The sequence below is a fragment of the Pelecanus crispus genome, chromosome 1 (genome assembly GCF_030463565.1).
Source record: "Pelecanus crispus isolate bPelCri1 chromosome 1, bPelCri1.pri, whole genome shotgun sequence".
Classification (NCBI taxonomy): Eukaryota; Metazoa; Chordata; class Aves; order Pelecaniformes; family Pelecanidae; genus Pelecanus; species Pelecanus crispus.
In genome coordinates this window covers 91,837,451-91,857,706 of record NC_134643.1, presented here as the reverse complement: position 1 = coordinate 91,857,706, position 20,256 = coordinate 91,837,451, and the positions used below count along the sequence as shown (strand labels likewise).

Sequence of the window (20,256 nt, the reverse complement as noted above, 5' to 3'; positions counted from 1 at the left end):
GGGTGGCCGCGGCGGCCGGGGGGCGGCCGGGGAGGCGGCCGGGGAGGCGGGGCAGGGCTCCCAGTGACGTGTGCCCGGTGCCGCGCGGTGCGGCGGTAACAAAATGGCGGCGCCCAGGCGGCCTCGTGAGGAGGAGGAGGCTGAAGCTGAAGGCGCTTCGCTAGAGGCGAAGCGACCCCGGGGGCCGCGGCGGCTCTTGGTGGTGCTGGAGGGGGCGAGTCTGGAGACCGTGAAGGTGCGGGCGGCGGGGGACCCGGCCGGGCCGAGCCGAGAGGCGGCCGCGGGCGCCCTTGCCCACCTCTCCGTCCTTTGGCCGTAGGTGGGGAAGACGTTCGAGCTTCTGAACTGCGACAAGCACAAGGCGCTGCTGCTGCGGAACGGCCGGGACCCCGGGGAGGTGCGGCCCGACATCACCCACCAGGTAGCGGCTGGATCCGGGCAGCGTCTGTGGCGGCCTGGGCGGCGGCAGGGCGGCCGGGAAGTTGGCTTGTGGGAGGCTGCCTCTCAGTCTGGGGGTCTGCTTGTGCCCCTGGAACGGGGGTGAGTTTGGCTTTATCCACTATGTTCGTGACTTCTAGCTTTAGTAATTCTCTTTATTTGGATATGGGATTGCTTTCTCCCAGCATTACAGTAGAGCTTGCGTGGCCAGGTGAACTCCTTTCTGCCTCAGCATTGGTCCCTTCTGCATTCGTAGAGCTTAACCCTCAAGTCTTCCAAGAGTCCTCCAATAGGCACCTTTTTTACTTCCACTACTGTGTGTTTTTCTGTTTCAGAGTCTCCTGATGCTCATGGACAGCCCCCTGAATCGGGCTGGTCTCCTGCAGGTTTATATCCATACCCAGAAGAATGTTCTAATCGAGGTCAATCCCCAAACCAGAATCCCAAGAACTTTTGATCGATTCTGTGGTCTTATGGGTAAGTGATTCAAACTTTATACCAGCCACAAAATAATGCAGGAGGGTGGTTAGGAGCGGAAGAATTTTGGTCAGAGTCAAAAAGTTGCACCAACCTTAAAAATGTGAAAGTGAGAAAAGATCAGAGAAATGAACGTGGTTTTTTGTGAGTTCCAGGATGCATAGTCTAGCTGTGTGTTCCTTAGCATAGTGGGGAGTGCCTGCGTGAGACTGTGCTAGCAGCAAAATAGTTTGCTGATCAGTATTGCTTAGGACCACTTTAGAAGATGCTGAGAACTCTAAAGACAGACTGTCTGTTTTAGCTCTGATTACTAGGTAGAGGATAGGATTCCTCTGGCAAAAGAACTGACAGCTTAACTGATTTTCTTGTCTTGTCAGTTCAGTTGCTGCATAAGCTCAGTGTTCGAGCAGCTGATGGGCCTCAGAAATTGTTGAAGGTAAATATTCTTTGACTGTTCACGGGTAATGTCGCAACATTCCTCCTTTGCAGCTAGTGATGCAGGAGTGAATTCTTGGCTTTTTTTCATACAAACCATGGACTTAACTGTGGCGGGCTCTCTTACCTCTATGCCCCTATTAACTTTCTGCTTTCCGTAGGTGATTAAAAATCCAGTCAGCAATCATCTCCCTGTGGGCTGTATGAAGATAGGTACCTCTTTTGCAGTTCCAAAAGTGTCAGATCTGCGTGAACTGGTTCCTGCAGCGGAGCCAGTTACCATTGTTGTGGGAGCTTTTGCCCACGGTTCGGTAAGTGCATGTATCCCTTACTTTTGAGTTGTAAAAATCTTTTATCAGAATAGGTTTGTCTTGTTCTCAGTATGTTTGTGGTTTTTTTTTATTTCTACTCCTTTTCTGCTTGGTCCCCCCTGTCCCGCCCCTCCTTTCTTTCCCCCAGGTAGGCTTGTCAAAAAAGGGCCCAATGCTGCAACACTTGGGACTTTTCTCCCTCCTGAGAGAGGGCACTAGTGACGGCTAGCGGTTGTCTTATTGTGTTTTACTGTGGCTGTGTTCAATGTTGGAGAAATATCACACCTCTCCAACCAATGGAGATAGATGGGACTAAGTGGAAACTTGCAGCTTGATATTTTCCTCCCCCCCCTTTCTCTTCGTCTAGGTCAATGTTGACTATACAGAAAAGATGATCTCCATCAGCAACTATCCCCTCTCTGCTGCCCTGACATGTGCTAAAATTACTACTGCCTTTGAGGAAGTTTGGGGAGTAGTATGAGCTTCTGCTGCTACTACTGTCATAGTGGACTCCTATACAGTGACTCCATGTTTTGGAGAGGCTCTTTTACTTAGGTGTGGACCTGGTGCAACTTTGGGCTCCTGGAAAGGAAAAGGCTTCAATTTCATCCTTGTAGCTTCTGGAGCAATGAAACTTTAAATGGACTGCCCCAACGACCTTTTTTCCTCCTATTAAAGGTCACTTTTGGTAAGAGTGCTTGTGTATTTTACTTTCTCACGCTTAATACGTGGACAGGCTTGATCCCTTTATAGCAGGGACTCAGCCCAAATTTGTCATGGAACTGAAACTGATCACCCTGCAGCTGAAGTTACTCAGTCCTGTAGAATCACCCTGCGCGGTGGTGCACGACAGTTCATGCTCCCACCGAGGCACCCAAGAGGAAAGGAGGTGAAGCAGATATGAAAAAAGACCAGGAGCAATTTTTATCTTGGATGACAAACGTAGAAAAGTCAGGAGGTGGCTCCAATCCAATACAGTGCCTGCGTTGAGTGTTTTACAATCATCTGTTATCAGCAGAGAGACACGAGTGTCCAGTGGAGGGCGGCAGAGAAATAAGGCAACATATAGAAGGTGGAGGCTCTGGAAGGCTTACTCCACTCCCCTCTTTCGGGTCTCTGACCCTGTGCTTTCTCTTTCCCCCTCCTCGCGTTGAAAAAAGTCATACTTCAACACAGCAAACGTGGCAGGTGATGCGTTGCTTCTGGAGTGTTAAATCAACTCCTACCAAATGCACAGGTGGTACAATCTGAAAAAGAGAGAAGTGCTAGACTTTAGGTTGTTTTTATGTTTGCCATTCACCTTGGGGTGTAATGTTGCTGCCCCACTTCACCTCCTCATCCAAATGTGGGATTCTCAACACATAGTACAGCCTTACCTTTTGGCTGTTACTCTGCTTTTTTTAGCTTTTCTTTTCGTGGCACAATTAACCTGCGAATGTAAGGCAACACCAGTAACAAGGTGAAGACCAACACATGGCCAAGGAAATAAATAGACCTGTACACCTGTAAAGAGAAAGGCAGGGTTGAGGATCAGCAAGCACCTTTGAGCCAAGAACATATGAGAAGGCAGGGAGGGAAAAGGATTGGTTGCATGGGTTGTCTGTTTGTGGCTACTAAATACCTTCATCCATTTGTCCCAGGTGAAAAGGCAAAATGGCACCAGAGAGTAACCCATAAACATCCAGTGGTTAGCCTGCAGCAGCACGTAGAATATGGGCTGCAAGGCAGTGATGGAGGCCAAAGTGCTTAGCGTAGGACTGTCCCGAACAAGGCTTATGATCTAATTTAAAGAAAAAAAACAGAATTCTCTTCAGTTGGATGTCCTATGGCTATATATACAGGCTCTGGGGCCAAAGTATCTATCCAGCTGTGTAAAATGAATTTTAGTAAGCAGTTAGTCTAAAAAAGTAGCTAAATACCCCATCCTGCTCAAAGTTTTAATTAAAAAAAAAAAAGGTTAAATATGGAGTATTGTTCTCTCAGTACTGGGAGATTTAGCAGAGGCATTCAGCTCATGTGCTTGTCCTCCAACCTTTCCAACTGCCAAGCACTTCAGTTGCCCTCTACTCATATGCCAAGTTCTCCAGTTTTCTTCCTGTCAGCTTCTCCAATAAATTTATGGCTTGCCTGTGCAGAAGCCAGCAACCTGCTGAACTCCTGAGAACAGAACTGTATCACGTTTGAACAATTCCAAAGTGAGCAGCTATTTTTTGTATTTAATCCAAGTAAAGCCTTCAGCATGGCAGTTTCCAGATGCATGGGGAAAGGCTAATGCAGGCCACCCCATTCTGGTAAGTCAGACAAAGCGCACCTGTCTTTCAACGATGACTATAAGCAACTCCATTTGAAAGCACACCAGGTAGCCAGAGTGCAGCCCATGCCAAATGGCCAGGAAGAACAGGGCCAGTGCCTGTGACAGCAGTTTGTTACCCAGGAACTTCAGACGCTTGAAGATGTAGCTAGAGCAGAAAAGAAACAAAGTGCTTCTAGTTTATTGTCTGTCCTCCCCTCTCCATGCCAGAGGTGCAGGGCCCAGTGACCGTACGCCTTTGCACACTCTGTAGTGACAGAAACAGCAAGACAGCTCCCCTTACCAGGGCCAAATGTACCTCAGCCCTTGTCTTAAAGAAATCCCAGCTAATGCGGAGAAATGGTTCATTCGACAACGCACACAGAAATGAAGGTATTTTACAATTCAGTTGTGCCCCCAGCAAGTGCCGAACCAAAACGCGGTTGAGTCATTGCATAGGGAGCATCAAGAGGCATGATGTAGGAACCAGCTGTGAGAGCAGTTCTGTGGCTGTTTGACCAGGCAGGCCGAAGGGCTCACTGTAGTCCTGTTCTAGCCTCTGCCCTCCTGCTGCCATCAACTGCTTGCCTATATTAATGAACTGCCCTTTTAGATTGAATTAAAAGATCTGTCTAACGCAGTAACCTGGTTCAAATGGGACAGCAGCAAAATGTAGAAGAAAGACTGTAAGACCTGAAAACTAGCAGATTCTTCCTCTAATGCTCCCTCTCAGCCTATGATCTTGGTTCTGTTGACAGATGTTAACTGACACATTGTAGAAGGGGAATTTTGTCCTGCTCACCGGGCCACCCAAGCATTGGTGTTGATGTTGAAAGAAGCAATGGTCCCTGTGAACAAAGGTGTTGTCTCATACAGCCAGACCTTCATGTTGGCACAGGCATCCCACAAAGGCTTTCCATTCTGGTCCTTCCCGTTGTACCCCAGACCAACAAGGATGCAGACACCTTCCTATGGAAAAAGATTCACAAGAAAGATGAGAGGAAAACATTGCCCCCTTTTTTTTTTTGGAAAGGCAGAGCTGGGGAAGCTCTGACTCTCACTGTCTTGAGTGGAGAGACACCACTGCAGATGGAACAAATGGATTAAAAACTGCCTGCTTTTTAGTTGGCTACCCTTTGCTAACTTAAAGCAAGCTAAATGGACCTCCACTGATCTCCAGATAGTTGGAATACTTCAATTTAGTGCTAAGTCCAAGAGCATACTAAGTAGTTGCAAAGGTGATACCTTTGTTCATTTGTCTTTTGTTTCTGGAATGACATCTAGACTCACCGTAACAAGCCAGCAGGTTACATATTTGTAGAGTATAATTTTGCCCCAGACCAGTATGTAACCACAACGGAACCAGAAAGGCTTCTCCTGCAGAGATAAGAGTGAAATAGAATAAAAATTAAAAATGGAGTTGAGTGGCAATAATGAGACAAGGTAGATGAGATCTCATCATTGTCTTTCATTTTTTTAATTTTATGTATGTGTTGAGAGACTGCTTCATGGACTGGACTGGCAGGCTGTTGGCTTATGCAAATTTACACATCATTCTCCTTCCTTTGGTAATATTTGGCTGTACTGAAATAGGTACTTTGGGAAGACTCTGGGATTAGCATAATCATTGTGGAATTTACACCCTCATTTATTCATACTGACACAGAAACAGTGATAATCTTCAGGTAGGAATTACTTGTTAAGAGTTTTCTAAGAACCTCAAGATTCTGGTAAGCCTTGCAAGTTACTCTAGTGAACTTCTTTGTGTGCAATGGTTAAATGGAAGATCATTAAGAGGTCACAAAATACGTAAGTTAGGTTTCCAAAACCAACCGTAGCATCTAAGATTAATTCTCTATTTGTAAAACTTTTCATTTGGTTCAGTTCAGCTTAACACATTTGTGTTCTGCATCAAATGGAATCTACAGGACAGGCAGTAAAGCAAAATCGGTTGTGGAAAGGCTTATCACTAGTTCCTGACTTATTCTATTTTTAAACTGAGGCAAAACTAAAGGAAAAAAAGAAATCCACTCTTGTAGATCCAGTGCCCACCAGAGAAGTGGAATTTCTTCCACTCCCCAGAACTATCAAATGAATACATACCATATATTCATCTGAGATGAGGTACTCATCAGAGATGTACAGGCTTGACAAGGTGTAGGTTACTAGAAACAAGAGACCCAAACTCAGGCGCTTGAGAGCAGGCACAAAACTGAGAAAGAAAAATACGAAGGTCAAAGAAAAGCCTTGGAAAGAGACCTTCAAACTCATAATGTTAAAAACAGAACTGGAGAAGAGGAGGTAGGGGAGATAGCGATAGGGAGTCACCATGTTCCACTGCAGCAGATGCCTCCGTTTGGAAGCTGGGATGCTAACATTACCAGGTTGGGACCAAGTCTGTACTGAAGATGTCAAATGGTTGTTGATGTTCATGCCCTGAAACAATGCTAAGACATTAGACATTATGCAGAGAGTTATGAGTAACTTTTGAAAGACTGCCTTGTCTTATAAATCACGTTTGGTCACAGTACTTCAGGTAAGAAGGCACTTTGCTGCAGGGAACATGTGGAGAATTCAGCATTCTGGGATCTTAGGAAGGTGAGAAGCTAAGTGGCTTTTTATTACCTATTGGGTCTCTGGCCTTGAACGTCGGTCATCTCACCCCTTGCCAGTTTCTGATAGTCTGTCATGGAGAACTGAGGCCCCACCATGAAGGCACCATAGAAATAGGAGAATCCTGAGACCTCCAGCAAGGTAGGAACTCCCCGGACAGCAAGTCGCTGTTGCTCAGGGGTCAGGAACTCCTGCACCAAAGGGAGTGGCATTAACATCATCCTAAGAGATCTGACACTAGCTCTGGATGTTATGGTCTCAGCCTACCTCCTTAACGGCCTCAGTTCTTGCTCTCCATGTATATGGAACTTTCCACTTTGTACTTCATGTCCGTTCCTCTCCCCAACCCTCTCTATTTACCCCCTCTAAATAGCAACAAGATCCAATGGTTGAGACCAGTTGCACAGATCTCTATTCCCACATAAGCTCAAAACATGGAAGGGATCTATTGACATGCATATCTGCCAGCATAGCAGGTACAATAAAAGCACTGTATCTGACCTGTTGCAGTCCCTGACTGCAATTGCGTGTACTCTCCCAAGACCTTATCATCCTAGAATTCCTACTTCTTGATGCAAGAATTCATTGTCTTTAAATACTTGAAACTTCAGCTTAGGAAATTTCAGCTCAACCTTGTCTTCTTGCAGACAGCAGTGATTCCATGGATGCTCAAGACTGGGTCAGGCCCCAAACAGGAGATGGAGAATGCAAATACTTGAAGTAGGATTAAGAGACTGTAGCAAGTGTTCTGCCCTCTCCCACACATTATGCTGTGCAACTTCTCTCGCTGTTTCATCTGCTCTAAAACCAGGGCCCTAACACATGGTAAAGGGCAACCATTCACAAGGATATGGTAAGACTAAACAAAGGAAAGGAAGATGGGAACTGAGATCCAGTGCTGATGGTCTGCAAGTTAAAGGTACACTACTCACAAGACACAGAGCATTGGGGATCGGGAATCTAAAGCAACAGATCTGGGGGAAGGACATGGTGGGGAATTTGGAAGGGGGCAGAATAATATTCTGACATGATTGAAACAACTTTTGTCCATCTCTAATCACTACTGTCTCTGTTCCAAATTATTTCTTTCCACTCCAGAATTCAGTGCCCTCAGACACTCACAGATGCTCCCCTCTCAGCTATGGCTTTTACCAAACAGTGAATGCAGCTTGCTAACTAACATCCTTTGAACTTGATTTTCTGAACTCTAGCTCACTGGAATAGCATGGTAAGAGGAGAGGGGAATGAAGGAGAAATGGTGTCTTACTCACCGGATCTTTTCCTCCATCATAGTAATCGATGGCCAGACCTAGAGGTGAGAAACAATTATTTGAAGCCCGGGGATGGGCTGGTTGGGCTGAACAAGCAGTCCTCTCTTCCCTGAGGCACGGCTTGCAGAGCATAAGAGATAGGAAGGAGGTGTCACTCACCAATCAACTTGAGCGTCAAGACACAATGTGGCATTGTCCACTTGATGTCATACTGCTCTGTGGCTGTGAAGTAGTATCCAGCCATAAGGTAAGTCTGAAAGAAACCATTGTTTGGGTTATTCAAACTAATTCCTCCAGCTGGTTTTGATCTGTCTCCACTTTTCCACCCACAGTTGCTACTGGGAAGTACAAAACCAAACAGAGGGCTCCTTTCTACAAACCGATGGAGTAAGAAAGAGAGCTTTACCATCTGAAAGAAGAACGTGGAGAAGACAGCAGTGATTGTGCGACCCATAAGTCTCAGTATGAGGAACTGGATTAGGACACATAGCAGGGAATGAAAGAACTGCATCCCTGTGGAGGGAGGAAAGAGAGAGAGAGATGTGAAGCAGAAATTACATTTTCTGATTATAGGTACTCCCAAACCACAGCACGCCCTGGGCCAGGCAGCTCTTTCTTCCCAAACTCATCTTACCAAAATTGAAGTAAGCAATTGAGAGTCCTGTGAACACATTGTAGAGATGAATGAGGTAGCTCTCCTTCTGGAAGAGGAAATAGCGCTGGAACAAGGCAAAAGGATATCCTGAGTAGAGGAGGAAAAAAGAAAGATGAGAGAGTTGTAAATTAGTGTAGACAAGCATTTGTAATGGTCCAAATTATAGCTTTCTTGAACATGGTATTAGGAACATGTACTTTACATAGACACATCATCAACACAGGTCACAGTATACATTCCTGATATTGGGTTTCCATCTCAGGAGATAGATACCAGATGACTTACTCTTTATATTATACAGAAGAAAATACTTTAACAGGAACGTTGTTATATCAAAGTTGACACTGAACTGCAAGAAATTCCAGGATTACCGTTTCTGGCCTCATTCAATACATGAGATGGATAATGCTGAAATACATGAATCAGACTTTAGTGTCTGATTCATTTCCAAATTCTGTGACAAATATAGTGAACATGGCAAGAAGCTAGATTAAAAGAAAAAAATAAAGGAGCGGGGGGGGCGAGGGGCAGGAGTATGGTTAATACCATTACATTGTCCTCAAAAATTCAGTACCTGCTCCCACCTCAGTGAGTTCTTACATGATGCTGACCAACTTTATCCCCAGAGTTCCCCAAGTGACCTCCAGTAGTACACTCTTTCTTTTCTAACTCTCTATCTTCAGATTTGCATCTGATTTGTTAAGTACTGGGCACACAAAGCTGTAACTAAAATCCACGGGGACTACACCTCACAGTTTATAAAAAAATCAAAGTCAGAAGCATTTCATATGGAGCAGCTAAGATAAGTGGAAGCATTTTTTTCCTTGCATTTTGTGTGTGTTAGCTCCCAGGCTAATTTAGGAATGTCTCCAGATTATTCATCTGCGGCTCTAGTGAGAAGCAAACATTTGTGAAGCACTCTGGTAGTACAGTGAGAAGTGCTATACAGAAACCCATAAGTAAATTAAATTCTGTCGTCTAGGTGAGGTTCACGTAGCATGCAATAAACATTGCCACATATTAGACAATAAATATATTATGCTGTAATACACATTGACACAGGAAGTGTTGTCCACCTCATGAGTATGTGAAGTCTGTTCACGCAATTAGCGTTTCTAAAGGCATGTGCACGAGCTGAAATGGGATAGCAGAAGCAACTTTAATTCTGGCATTTCATAACATATTGCTTTACTTTGCAAGCTTGTGTTCTTTTATCCTGATGAAAAACAAAACCAAACAAATCTCTTCTACAAAAAAAAAAATGAAATTCATCACATACCACAATACTGGCATCCACACTGCTTATTAGCCTGGCTGAAATCTGTAGCAGCGGATAGATCTCTGCTACTTGCACTAATGGAGTAATAGTAGCAGTAGGTAGTCATGTTTTACATGAAGCAGTAATAAAAGGTGATGAAATGTACATTTTGCTGAGAAGTGTTTAATGGATGAAAGGTTTCCGTTAAGCAAGGCCAAATCTAGTCACTACTCTGAGAAGAAACAAGAAACTCTGTCATGTTACACAAAATACATGTATTGCAGTCTGTCAGTGCTAACGGGCTGAGGCATGACTGGAGCCATTTCAAGGTCCTTTCTGTCCCCCCAAATCCCTTGGGAGAGAGTCACAGAGTTTGGGACTTTTGGACTCCCTTCTAGATCCCGGATGGTGGCACACTCTGCTGAGTCCAGGTGTGTACCTGCTGCTTCCTGAAACTGAGCTGCTGCTCCCCATTTCCTCAGGCTCTTGCCACCCCTCCTTTGGTCTTCCCTGCTTCCTCATTCCTGTTCCTTCCTCCTTTTGTGTCCTGTGCCGGTTTCCATGCCACAGGCTGCTTTCTCAGTCTGAGCGGCCGGCCAGCCCCACATGCCACAGTCCTTCACCCGCAGAGCCTGGCAACCTCACTCCTGCACATTCATCCAGCTTGCTCTTCCTTTCTGCAGCAGCAGCTCCAAATTCCCCTGCAAAATGCCTTACCCAAACCATCCCTTTCCCTTCCTGCTCCGACACCAGAATCAGAGGTACGTGCCTCTGCCATCCCTGAACGCCAGCTGATGGGGAAAGAGAGAATTGGCAAACACAGTTCATCTGTCAAAGACAGGAGCTCTCTGGGGATACAGGAGTAACTCAAAAGAATTAGAGCAATTCACATGATTAAAAAAAAAAAAGTTAGTAGTATTGTCTATCAGCCTTATACACAGAAACACATAGACAATGATTCTTTTTTCATGTGTCATTTTTCCTGCTGAAGTTTAGTAAACATATTAACAACTGACAACAGATTTGTGAAATGGAAAGTGGTAAAAAAAAATTTAAAGTGTTACCATCAGTTTAGACCAAAAGTTAAAATACCGCGGTTTTCCCATAGAAAAATGTTTCCCCCTTTTGAGCAAGGGAGAAAGATCAGATCAGAAATATAGGCAAAGCACAATTTATTGCTGTTTGTCAACACTTATGGTTTTAAAACCATAGTATTTGGATTTCGACTCTCTCAAAAATTGTACAATCTTGTAAAACATCCCATTTTCATCAGGGGAAAAAAAAAATAAAATCTGTTTTTTGGCTCCAGCCATTGCTGTAGACAGAATTAAATTATGACTGAATAATGTAATGTACCTCAAGTTTCTAAAAGCCAGAAATTGTATTTATTTTCTCCCATCCCCAACTACTGTTCCTGCTCTTTAAAAGACCTGTCTCACTTGTCATGCGTACTCCTTTTTAGCTCTACACAGGAGATCATATCGTGGTTTGGGTAATGCTGCTCTGAAGGAGAATTACGAATTAGAATTATTTGCCCTTGCAAATGAGAGCTACTAATATGCACAGCATATATGTTTTTAGAAAGCCACAAATTTAAATCCCAGTCTTGTACTACACAGGTGCTGTTCCAGTTCAAAAGTCACAACATCAGCCTAAATTCTTCTGATATCCAGAGCAACTTGCTAGTACTCTGGACTACAATTTAGTTACAGTTTTGCTGCATGCAAGGTAATTTTCTCAGCTTTACAACTGGGCTAGTTCCACACTGCAATATAAACTTTAACCCCTAAATGGCAGTGGATACTGAATATCAATGGCCATCCTGCTGGGGCCTGTGCATTTTTGAACACTCAGAAACTATCTATTAAATAACAAGCTATTCATACCGATAACAACGGCAGTATTCCCGCTCCACTATGGTGTTCTTGAAGCAGCCTGAATTAGCACAGCAAAAGCAGGAGAGCAGGTTTTGAAGTTACTGTTGCCACCTGGCAAGCTTGCTGTCACATTTGGATACGTCAGTGGCAGGATGCTGCACTGCTTTGCTTTTGCCATTCAGAAGCAACAGGACTGGAGTCCCCGCGCCTTGCTGCCGAGGGACCCTGCATAGCAGCTCCCAGTTTGCCAAACTCCTCTTTCACAGCTCCCTCAGGCAGAGTGGACTGAGGCAGGAAACCAGCTGTAATACTCCTGGAGAAAACAAAAGGTGACCTCCTGATCCAAGGCAATTCTTTCTCTATGCACCATGGAGTTGGAAAACAGTCTGCACGCAGAGTTGATTTTTGCCTCTAGACAGACTTCCTACAGAAGGGAATTAGCAATTGATATAAAAGGGACAAATTAGCTGAGACATGCTGCTGCTGATAGATTCCTCCTTTTTTTTTTTTAAACTTCACAGGAACAAGAGGATGACCTCTGGTTAAGAGAACCCTGGCACTGGAAGGAAAGGACATCAGCTTCTTCACCACAGCCATTTGGGAGAGTAGTGGGCCACTGCCTGACACCCAGGTTGTCCACAGATACAAGAATCTAATTGAGCAAAAGAAGTAAATGATCAAAAGGCTGGATTAGGCAGGAGGAAAGTTCTACTAATTCCAAGCAAAAATAGCGCTGTCAAGTTTGCCATCTTCTGGAATGGATGATTAAGATGCCTGTCTTTTTCCGCAGATAAAGCTGCAAATAAGAACACCAGAAACATTCTTTTAATCTCTGCTCCCTTTATTTCCCCTTTTATATTCATTAGCTTTGTTTCATCTTCAAGAGAGCAGATGAGACTATTTTTCCTCTTCTCCCTTTTGCTGATCAGTTAACTCCACCTTTGTTAACATCTAGCAGACTGGCTATCTCCATTTTCTTATAAGAATGCTAAAACTAAAAGGAAGGGGAACAACAGGAAAAAGACATGTTAAAATATAAGCCTTACCTAATATTTTGACCCCAGAGGTATTCTCTTTTTCTGTCTGTAATACTGCAAAAGTCCCACACCATGTTATCCATTGAGTGCATATACATGAGTATTTTAAGTCAGCTCAGGAGTGTACTCTTGAAGTCCGCTTACAGTGCTTTAGTTTGCAGAGCAGAACCACCTCAAAACACGTGAGCAGGACTCTTCAGATGAAACTGAACCGAAAATGCACTCCAATGGGTGCTCAGTCCGTACCACCAGACTGAAGCAAATCCAAAGTAAATGCCCCAAACCCATGTAGTGAGGACATCAGGTACTGCACACAAACTAGTCTGCTCTACAGACCTGCTCCTACTGTGCCATTTTACTTGCTAACGTAGACACAGACAGTGTGTAGCATTATGCAGCTCTCTCTTTTTTTATTATTATTATTTAAGGAATAAGATGTATTTGAAGTTAAGAGCTTAAAAAAGGCAGCACCATAAGCGCTCTGAGAAAGGGCTGGTTTCAGCACCTGTGGCAGGATGGTGCTGCCTCTTACAACTTCTCCCACCTCTTATCCATTAAAACCAGTTGTTTGCCTTCCCTTCAGTAGGGTTCTTGCTTGGCTGACCAGCTGGGGACTTGATTTGGGCTAAGTCATCAGCTATGGGTGACCAGGGGGAGAATTTCACTGAGCCTAAAAATCTTCAGGATGCAGAGAGCAGGAATAAGCAGAGGATGTAAAGAAATCGGTGAGAGGTAGAAGAGGAGATAAGACCACTTGCAAGCAAAGCAGCTGGTTTCTGGCACCTGTTCAGTAGGAATGTGTTACTTTCTGCAGGTCACTGCTATGTCTCTAGATGAGGGAACACTTCCCCAGTGCTTTTCCTGGCAGGTCTGGGCAGATCAGCAGGGTCAGTTCTGGCTCAGGGCTGTAGACAGTATGTTGGCCCCCCTCCATATTATGCAGCAGAACATGCCAGGTTGCTTGTAAGCCACTGTGTAACAGTATGGCCAGTTAAACATCTTTAATTCTTTGGGATCATACAGCCACGCAAGAAATAAGATCAACCTAAAGTCTGAAATACACAGTGCCACGAGGCCTTCTGTATCCTGGCTTACATTTTGAGTGGTGACAGCAGGAAAGAAATGTCTCCTCTCATTGGAGGACAAGAGCAGCAGCACAGAAACCCTCATCTCTCCCTCGTACCGCTGGATGGGCTCCCTCCCTTTCTCCTCCGAGAGGCTAGGACAGCATTGGCTCAGACTGCTTACCCCAGCAACCGGAAAGTAACTCTGTAGGTACAGAGCTGAGACCATTGGTGTCTTCCATGCTGACCTAAAGACAGAGTTTCTCCTGGGGGAGCACTGGGCCCTGGACCTACTGAAGAATGCAAGATAGAGTACATCTCTCAAAAGACATTTCCATATGATTGACAGACATTTGTGTACTAGACATACCACAATTTTTTAAATGACAGGGTCGAGAACTATGCTTCAAGTATTACTGCTGTTGATAATATTGCCAAATTGCAGCCTAATTTCTTCAAAGGTCATTTATGCAAATTTTCACATATGGGAACTACGAAGTAAGTTTTTAATCTTGTACACTCTGAGTAATGAACTCTATTCTAGTTGCATGCTTTGCTTCAAAATTGCAGGATGTATAAAAGGTGTCTCTGATTTAAATACAAAGCTGTAACTAAAATCCCCATAATGTACTCAGCAGTGTGGTATTACAGTCTTCATTTGTTCACTGAGAAAACGTGGTGCCCTTTACAACTACTCCAATTTTTGTTCTTAGTGGCTCTTCCTTCCTCCTTTCTCCTTCTCTCGTTCTCCCCTGTATTTAAATTTTTTTCCAGTAGTGGCAGAATGTTAACAGTTTTAAATGACCTCTTTTGGTTATTTCAGATCATGACTAACTGAACACTGTTAGAGTCCATTCAGACCATTTTTTCAACAGTAATTCAGCTTTCTCCGGAAATAAATGTAAGAAGTTGCAAAGTCCTTTGCAATTCTTCCTCTTTTGTAGAAGGCTATTTTTACCAGTTTCTGGTGACCTCCTGAACAGTGAAACCTTAGAAACAGTTGTCGCAGTAAAACCGTGCAGTGTAGATGGTAAACTGCATCACAGAGGGAGAAATAAGCAACAACTTTTCAATCCATCTTTGGAACAAGAGTACTGCGCTTCATCCTCATGGTCTTGTTCTGAAATAATTCAGCAGTATTAGCTGCAGCCAACAAAAGTAATTTTCTTCCTGAATCCATGCAAACACCTGAAATGGAGGAAGTGAAGGAAAAGCCATACCTTGCCTGTCCTAATGCCATTTCCAGCTTTCAGAAATGCCTTTCATTTATACCCCATGCCATCCTATGAAGTGGTCATCAGTGCTACTTGCATTACCAACAGGCTTAAAGCTTTCAGTCACATTAAAAGGATTGTAAGCTAAGCTGCAATTAAACGAACATTTCTTTTCATGTTAGTTCTGGGTTAAGGAACTCTTCTCACTCTCCTCTCATGCTGCTCTGGAGTGGTGCTTGGCACTACCTTTTAATGTAATTGTATAATGCTTTGCCACCCATCCATTAATCAGGAAAGCTGGAGTCAATCCTCCCTGCCCGAGTGGCTCAATCTACATGACCTGCAAGAGTACCAAACTAGAGGCGAGGCTGTTTTGCATGCCTTTAAGCCTTCCGTCTGAAGTTATGCCTTCAATTGCATGTAATTAAGAGATACTGAGCGAGGGAGAAAGGACAAGGAAATGTGCAGCTCCAGCCTCCTGGTTTGGTATACATTTCAGGTATGCAGGGGAAAGAGATGTGAGCAGGTTCCCAGTCCCTGATCCCCAGACTTTTAATACAAGTGATAAAGACCCATTAAGACTTTATGCAAAATAGACAGTGGTCTACACCAGGAAGGGACACTGTGCCGTCTCAGTGGCTTAGTGTCAACACTATGTGGAATGTTTGTAATGACACACACGAATCTCGAACTTGAATCTATTGACTGCAGTGGGCATCTCTTCTTACCACAAAGATGATAATTATCTGCTGTTCATTTCAAAGAAGCAAGTGGTTTTGCTTACCTGTAGGACACGAAACAGGTACAGCCTTCCCATGTCATGTTCTAGCTTATTGCTAGTAAGAAGTAACTCTGAGACTATGTTCAAGTATGTGCATTCTGCAAAGGCATCACTCTACTGTATGTGTCTGCCTCCACACACGCTTTCTAACACCTTTTCTGCATCTGTACTTGTTAGACTAGTCCTTTGGTTGGTTCAGTTGACTAACCTGATAGTAAACCATCTGCTTTTTCTGGTCTAGGTTTCTGCCAGGCAAGTAAATTCAATCAGATCATAATTAAAGTACCAGGGACAGATGTGGAAGAAAGGAAAGCAGGACTTTTCCCATTCTGGGGAGCTGCTAGATTAATTCACGCTGACTTATGTGCCTGTCCTGTATATGTTTCCTATTACTTTTTTCTTGACAGAAGAAGTTTGGTTTAACTAACTTCTAAGCAGAGTTCAAAATGATAGTCAGTTCAGTCCCCTGTATCTACCCTTGATGTGAAGAATGTTTTGGTTCAGTTTGATCTTACATGTCATAGATTAAATCAGGCTGAAGTAAGTCTGATCCAGACCACAGTTATGAACTGACACAACTTTTCTTGCATCCCTTTTTAAAAATTATACTTTTAGTTAGCCAAAAGAACTTTATTTTGACAGACCACACCATAGCAGCTGTATCCCTTCAAATATACTTTTAGGTTCACAGAACAGGTCGTATTTCCTATCTGCTAGGTGACTACACCACCACAAGCTCTCAAAACCCAAAGTTTCATTAGGAACCTGCAGAGATGTATGTAGACAGCGTGTATACATACATCTGAATTAATGTTTTGGGAGCTATAACCTCCCCCTCAGTTGTTAGCCCACACCATAACTCTCGCCCTGCCTTAACCATTTTACATGTGACTTCACTCTCTCACGTTTAGGTAAGCATAAGCAGCATGTGTTTTGCAACATCCTTCACATGGCAGATGGAGTGCAGCACAACATCCCAGGTCTTCTGGCCAGTTAGCCAGCAGGCTTCGCTCACCCTACCTGGTAGTCCCCGTGACAGCATGCCGCTCCCGCATAGTTCCACGATTGCTGCAGACGCTAATAATGTCTCTTGGCAGTGAGCTGCCCTGCGCGCGGACAGGGCGACATCTCGGAGGGGTTGTGGAGATTCCTAAGCGTACATCCCTCCCGACATGTGGTCATGAGGAATTTGGTGCACATGCAGCACCTGGCACTCACACAATGCCAGCGGAACAACTGCGAACAAAGTTCTGGCGCCCAAAACGGCGCTCACGACACAGACCCAAACTAGACTCGTTTCGCCCAGTGCCAGCACCACGGCGAGTGGCTCCGCAGCTCTCAAAGCCAGGCTCGCCCCCGGACGCGGGGTGCCTGCGCCCCTTTCACAGGCAGCCTGCCAGGACCACACCCCCACCTCCCTGAGGGGAAACCCACCGGCTTGCCTCTCTCCACCGGGAGAGCCGGAGACTCGGCCCGGGCTCCCAGCCCGACAGCTGCTGCGCGCCACGTCCCGACCCCCGCGCCGCGCCGCGGCACAAGCCGGGGGCACGCCACCCTCCGCCGGCCGAGCCGGGCCGTGGCGGGGCGGGGCCGGTGGCGGCGGGGAGCTCGCCCGCCGGCTCCGCACGCACACGTGGCCTGGCACGGCGGCGCCGACACAGCTGCGGCTCCGCGCCGGCAAAGGCGCTGCCCGGCCCTGGCCCTGGCCCCGGAGCAGCGCGGCGCGGCACGGCGGTGGGGTCGCCCGGCCCCACGGCGGGCCAGGGCGGCCAGACCCGTCACCCCCGACCGCCGCGCCCTCTGCCCTCCCTTACCCATCAGGATGGACACGATGAGGCGCAGCGCCTGCTCCGACGAGCCCAGGGCCTCCGCCAGCTGGGCCAGGCCCCAGCCGGACCCCGCCACCGCCATCTTCTCCCCCGGCCGCCCCGCCGGCCGGTTGCTCCTCGAACCCGGCAGCGGCACCAGCCACCGCGGCCCCCGCACCGCTCACGGCCCCCTCCGCGCCCATTGGCTGCGCCGGGCCGGCCACGCCCCCACGGCGCCTCCGATTGGACAGCCCGTGGCAGCGGGGCAGGGCCCTGCGCTCACTAAGGCAAAGGTTACCCCGCGAGTGGGCGGTGCCGCGGGGCTGTCCCCGCTAGCCAATGATTGGAGAAAGCGCTTCCGAGGGCGGGGCTCGGCCCGGGCGCGGGGGGGCGGGACCAGGCAGGCGAGGCGGAGCCCGCCTCCCCATTGGCTGTGGCGGGACAGGAGAGAGCCGGGCAGGGAGGGGTAGGGGACGGGGCGGGGACGGGGTTATTCGCGGGCACGAGGCGCGCGGGGAGGGCGGTGGGGGACCAACGGTCGCTCGAGCGGGGCGGGGCCTGGCCCCGGGCCTGGGTCTGGGTCGCGGTCTCGGCTTGGGTCTCCGCCGCGGCCTTGGCCTGGGTCTCGGCCTCGGCTTGTGGCGCTGCTTTGCGGGCTGGGGACAGGGCAGGCTACCGAGCCTCCCCCGGGCTGCCCGGTCCCGCCACCCAGTGGCTCCTGGAGGACCGGCTGTGGGTGCTTGGCTCTTGTGGCCTGGAAGGACCCGCTTCCCATACCAGGCGTCACAGCAGCACCTCTCCCTCGCCCTGTCCCTGCGGCGCCCAACTCTTTGTAGTCAGTAGGCGGCTCTGCCTACGCAGCATCTTCCTAACTCATCTGTTGGAGGATCTCGCCCTAGGTGTGTCCCTTCATGTGGAGGTCCGTGGGTGCACCCCAACTTCTCCTCAGCAAAAGCTTCAGGTGCAATGGATGTTACCCTTTTCCCCCTGTTTGTGTTACCGTTTTACCGCCCTGTCGTTCACGTGGGCACCATTGCCCAAACTTAGCTGGAGGGGCAAACACGGACTCACCCAAAGGTGTATATGAAAAGGGGCCTCTGGAGGTCTCTGATCCAAAACCGTGCTCACAAGCAGGACTCCAAAGCTCGATCAGGTTGCTCCGGGCATTGCCCTGACAATTGCTGTATGTTTTCATGGATGGGGAGCTCCCAGCCTCCGTGGGCACCTGAGCCAGTGCTGAATCATGCTTTAGGGGAAGGATTTTTGTCTAGATTATACTCCGAATTGCCTCTGTTGCAAGTTATGCCCATTGCTGCTTGTCCTGGGTAGGGTCTGACTCCATCCTCTTTATAACCACACTTTAGGCAGTAGCACCTATTCGATCCCATTCCTTGTCAAATCTGACTGGGAGAGGGACTGAGCAGCAACATGCCCACATAGACCTCATTTACTTAGGAGACCAGGCTAAAAACCTTGCCTGCCCTTGCCCTTCTCTTTTCCAGGCTAAACAAATCCAGATTCCCCAGTATCAATGCTCTAGTCACCTATCCAGTGGTCCTCCACTGGGGTCTTTCCAGTTTGTTCACACCTCTCCTGTGCTGGGGAGCCCATCTTGGACACAGTGAACCAAATACATCTTTATCTGTGCCATACAGAGGGAAATAATCACTCCTTTTCACCCATTGACTATGCTGTCATTCGGGCCACCCAGTGTGCTGTTAGCTTTCACTGCTACAAGGGTGCATCATGGGCTGGTGTGCCAGGATCCCCAGGATCTCTTCTGCTGAGCTGCTCCCTAGCCCGTTGTCTCCCAGCATGTGCTGGCACGTAGGATTGCTCTGCCTTAGGTGCAGCTCTGACCATAAGGTTACATTGTGGCTTGTGGGGTGGGCTCACCTGCTGGGAACAGGCCTTGGTGGGCATGGGTTTCAGTTTAAATGATGTGTTTTTCCTCCTATCTTCCTTTCCCTGCCCCATAGTGGCAAAGGCACAGATCCAGAGAAGGAAGAGGAAAGAGTCTTGAGAGAGCAGTTTTCCTTGCACATTGGGCAGTGCAGCAGAAGATGGAGAGAGTTCGGAGAGTAGAATAGATAAAGAATGGGAAGAATGAAGGAATGATTTGACAGAAACCTCACAAAGTTCAGAAAAACAAATGCACCCAACATAATGTGTGGCTTAATGTGGGTTCCATTCCCCAGCCCCCCTCCATGAAATTAGGGAGTTGCAGTTCGTGTCCCCTGTTTATGGTGAGTGAGCTCAGACACAACGTGACCAGCACACACTGGTGTCACCCGCGGTGGGGTCAGGGAGCACAGCGTTAGGCATGCCACCCCGGTGACATCCATTTGGTCGCTGGGAGGGTGTGGGGGGGTGCCCCCCAGGCCCAGGCCTCCCTGCCCTTGCTGGCTTTGCTGCCGCCTCTTGGGTGCCGCCAGGATGAGCTGGGGCAGGCTGGGCCTCCGCCGTTGCTTCAGACTGGGGGAAACAGGCAAGAGACCCTTGCCCGTGCCTGCAGTGCTCATCACTCATGGCATGGCAGCTCTGCCCTGGATGGCAGGAGCAGCTGGTGCGTCTGAGAAAGCTTGAGCATCTTGTCACCCTACTAGCCCAAGCTAGCCATCTCCTGGAAGTTACTGGTCCTGTTGCAGAAATGTTGCATTTCCTCTCACAGCAGCTGCTCCACCACTGCAGTTTACAGCCTTGTGGTTTAAAGTAAGCCAAAGTTCT

At 47.2% G+C, this 20,256-nt stretch overlaps 2 protein-coding genes across 4 annotated transcripts; one reads left to right on the top strand and one right to left on the bottom strand.

The window, feature by feature from the left end:
* The first annotated feature begins 103 nt into the window (after positions 1-103).
* Positions 104-7,515, top strand: EMG1 (EMG1 N1-specific pseudouridine methyltransferase). Of its 3 annotated transcripts, none has more exons than XR_012831179.1 (7): positions 104-235; positions 320-421; positions 774-915; positions 1,293-1,351; positions 1,512-1,661; positions 2,029-2,349; positions 7,212-7,515. XR_012831179.1 is itself a non-coding variant. In XM_075713489.1 (6 exons), the coding sequence occupies exons 1-6, from the start codon at positions 104-106 to the stop codon at positions 2,140-2,142; spliced, it is 699 nt and encodes a 232-aa protein (XP_075569604.1). In that variant the 3' UTR covers positions 2,143-2,353. The 3 variants fall into 3 exon arrangements, 1 of the variants encoding a protein (XP_075569604.1); XR_012831178.1 differs by lacking the exon at positions 7,212-7,515 and adding an exon at positions 4,710-4,790; XM_075713489.1 differs by lacking the exon at positions 7,212-7,515 and having other exon boundaries at positions 2,029-2,353.
* LPCAT3 (lysophosphatidylcholine acyltransferase 3) lies at positions 2,563-17,732 on the bottom strand. The gene is given in 14 exon segments (XM_075713466.1): positions 2,563-2,908; positions 3,038-3,164; positions 3,283-3,441; positions 3,973-4,120; positions 4,754-4,920; positions 5,242-5,328; positions 6,055-6,163; positions 6,577-6,755; positions 7,836-7,873; positions 7,995-8,088; positions 8,242-8,348; positions 8,470-8,577; positions 17,536-17,689; positions 17,691-17,732. Coding segments are annotated over 13 exon segments (1,509 nt in total). The 3' UTR covers positions 2,563-2,908; positions 3,038-3,047.
* Positions 17,733-20,256: the final 2,524 nt, after the last annotated feature.

Bases quoted from the DNA above. Each gene is read 5' to 3' on its own strand.
- EMG1 (XM_075713489.1), top strand. From the start codon at position 104: ATGGCGGCGCCCAGGCGGCCTCGTGAGGAGGAGGAGGCTGAAGCTGAA. The intron at 236-319 runs GTGCGGGCGGCG...CTTTGGCCGTAG, and splicing joins CGAGTCTGGAGACCGTGAAG to GTGGGGAAGACGTTCGAGCT. The intron at 422-773 runs GTAGCGGCTGGA...TTTCTGTTTCAG, and splicing joins GGCCCGACATCACCCACCAG to AGTCTCCTGATGCTCATGGA.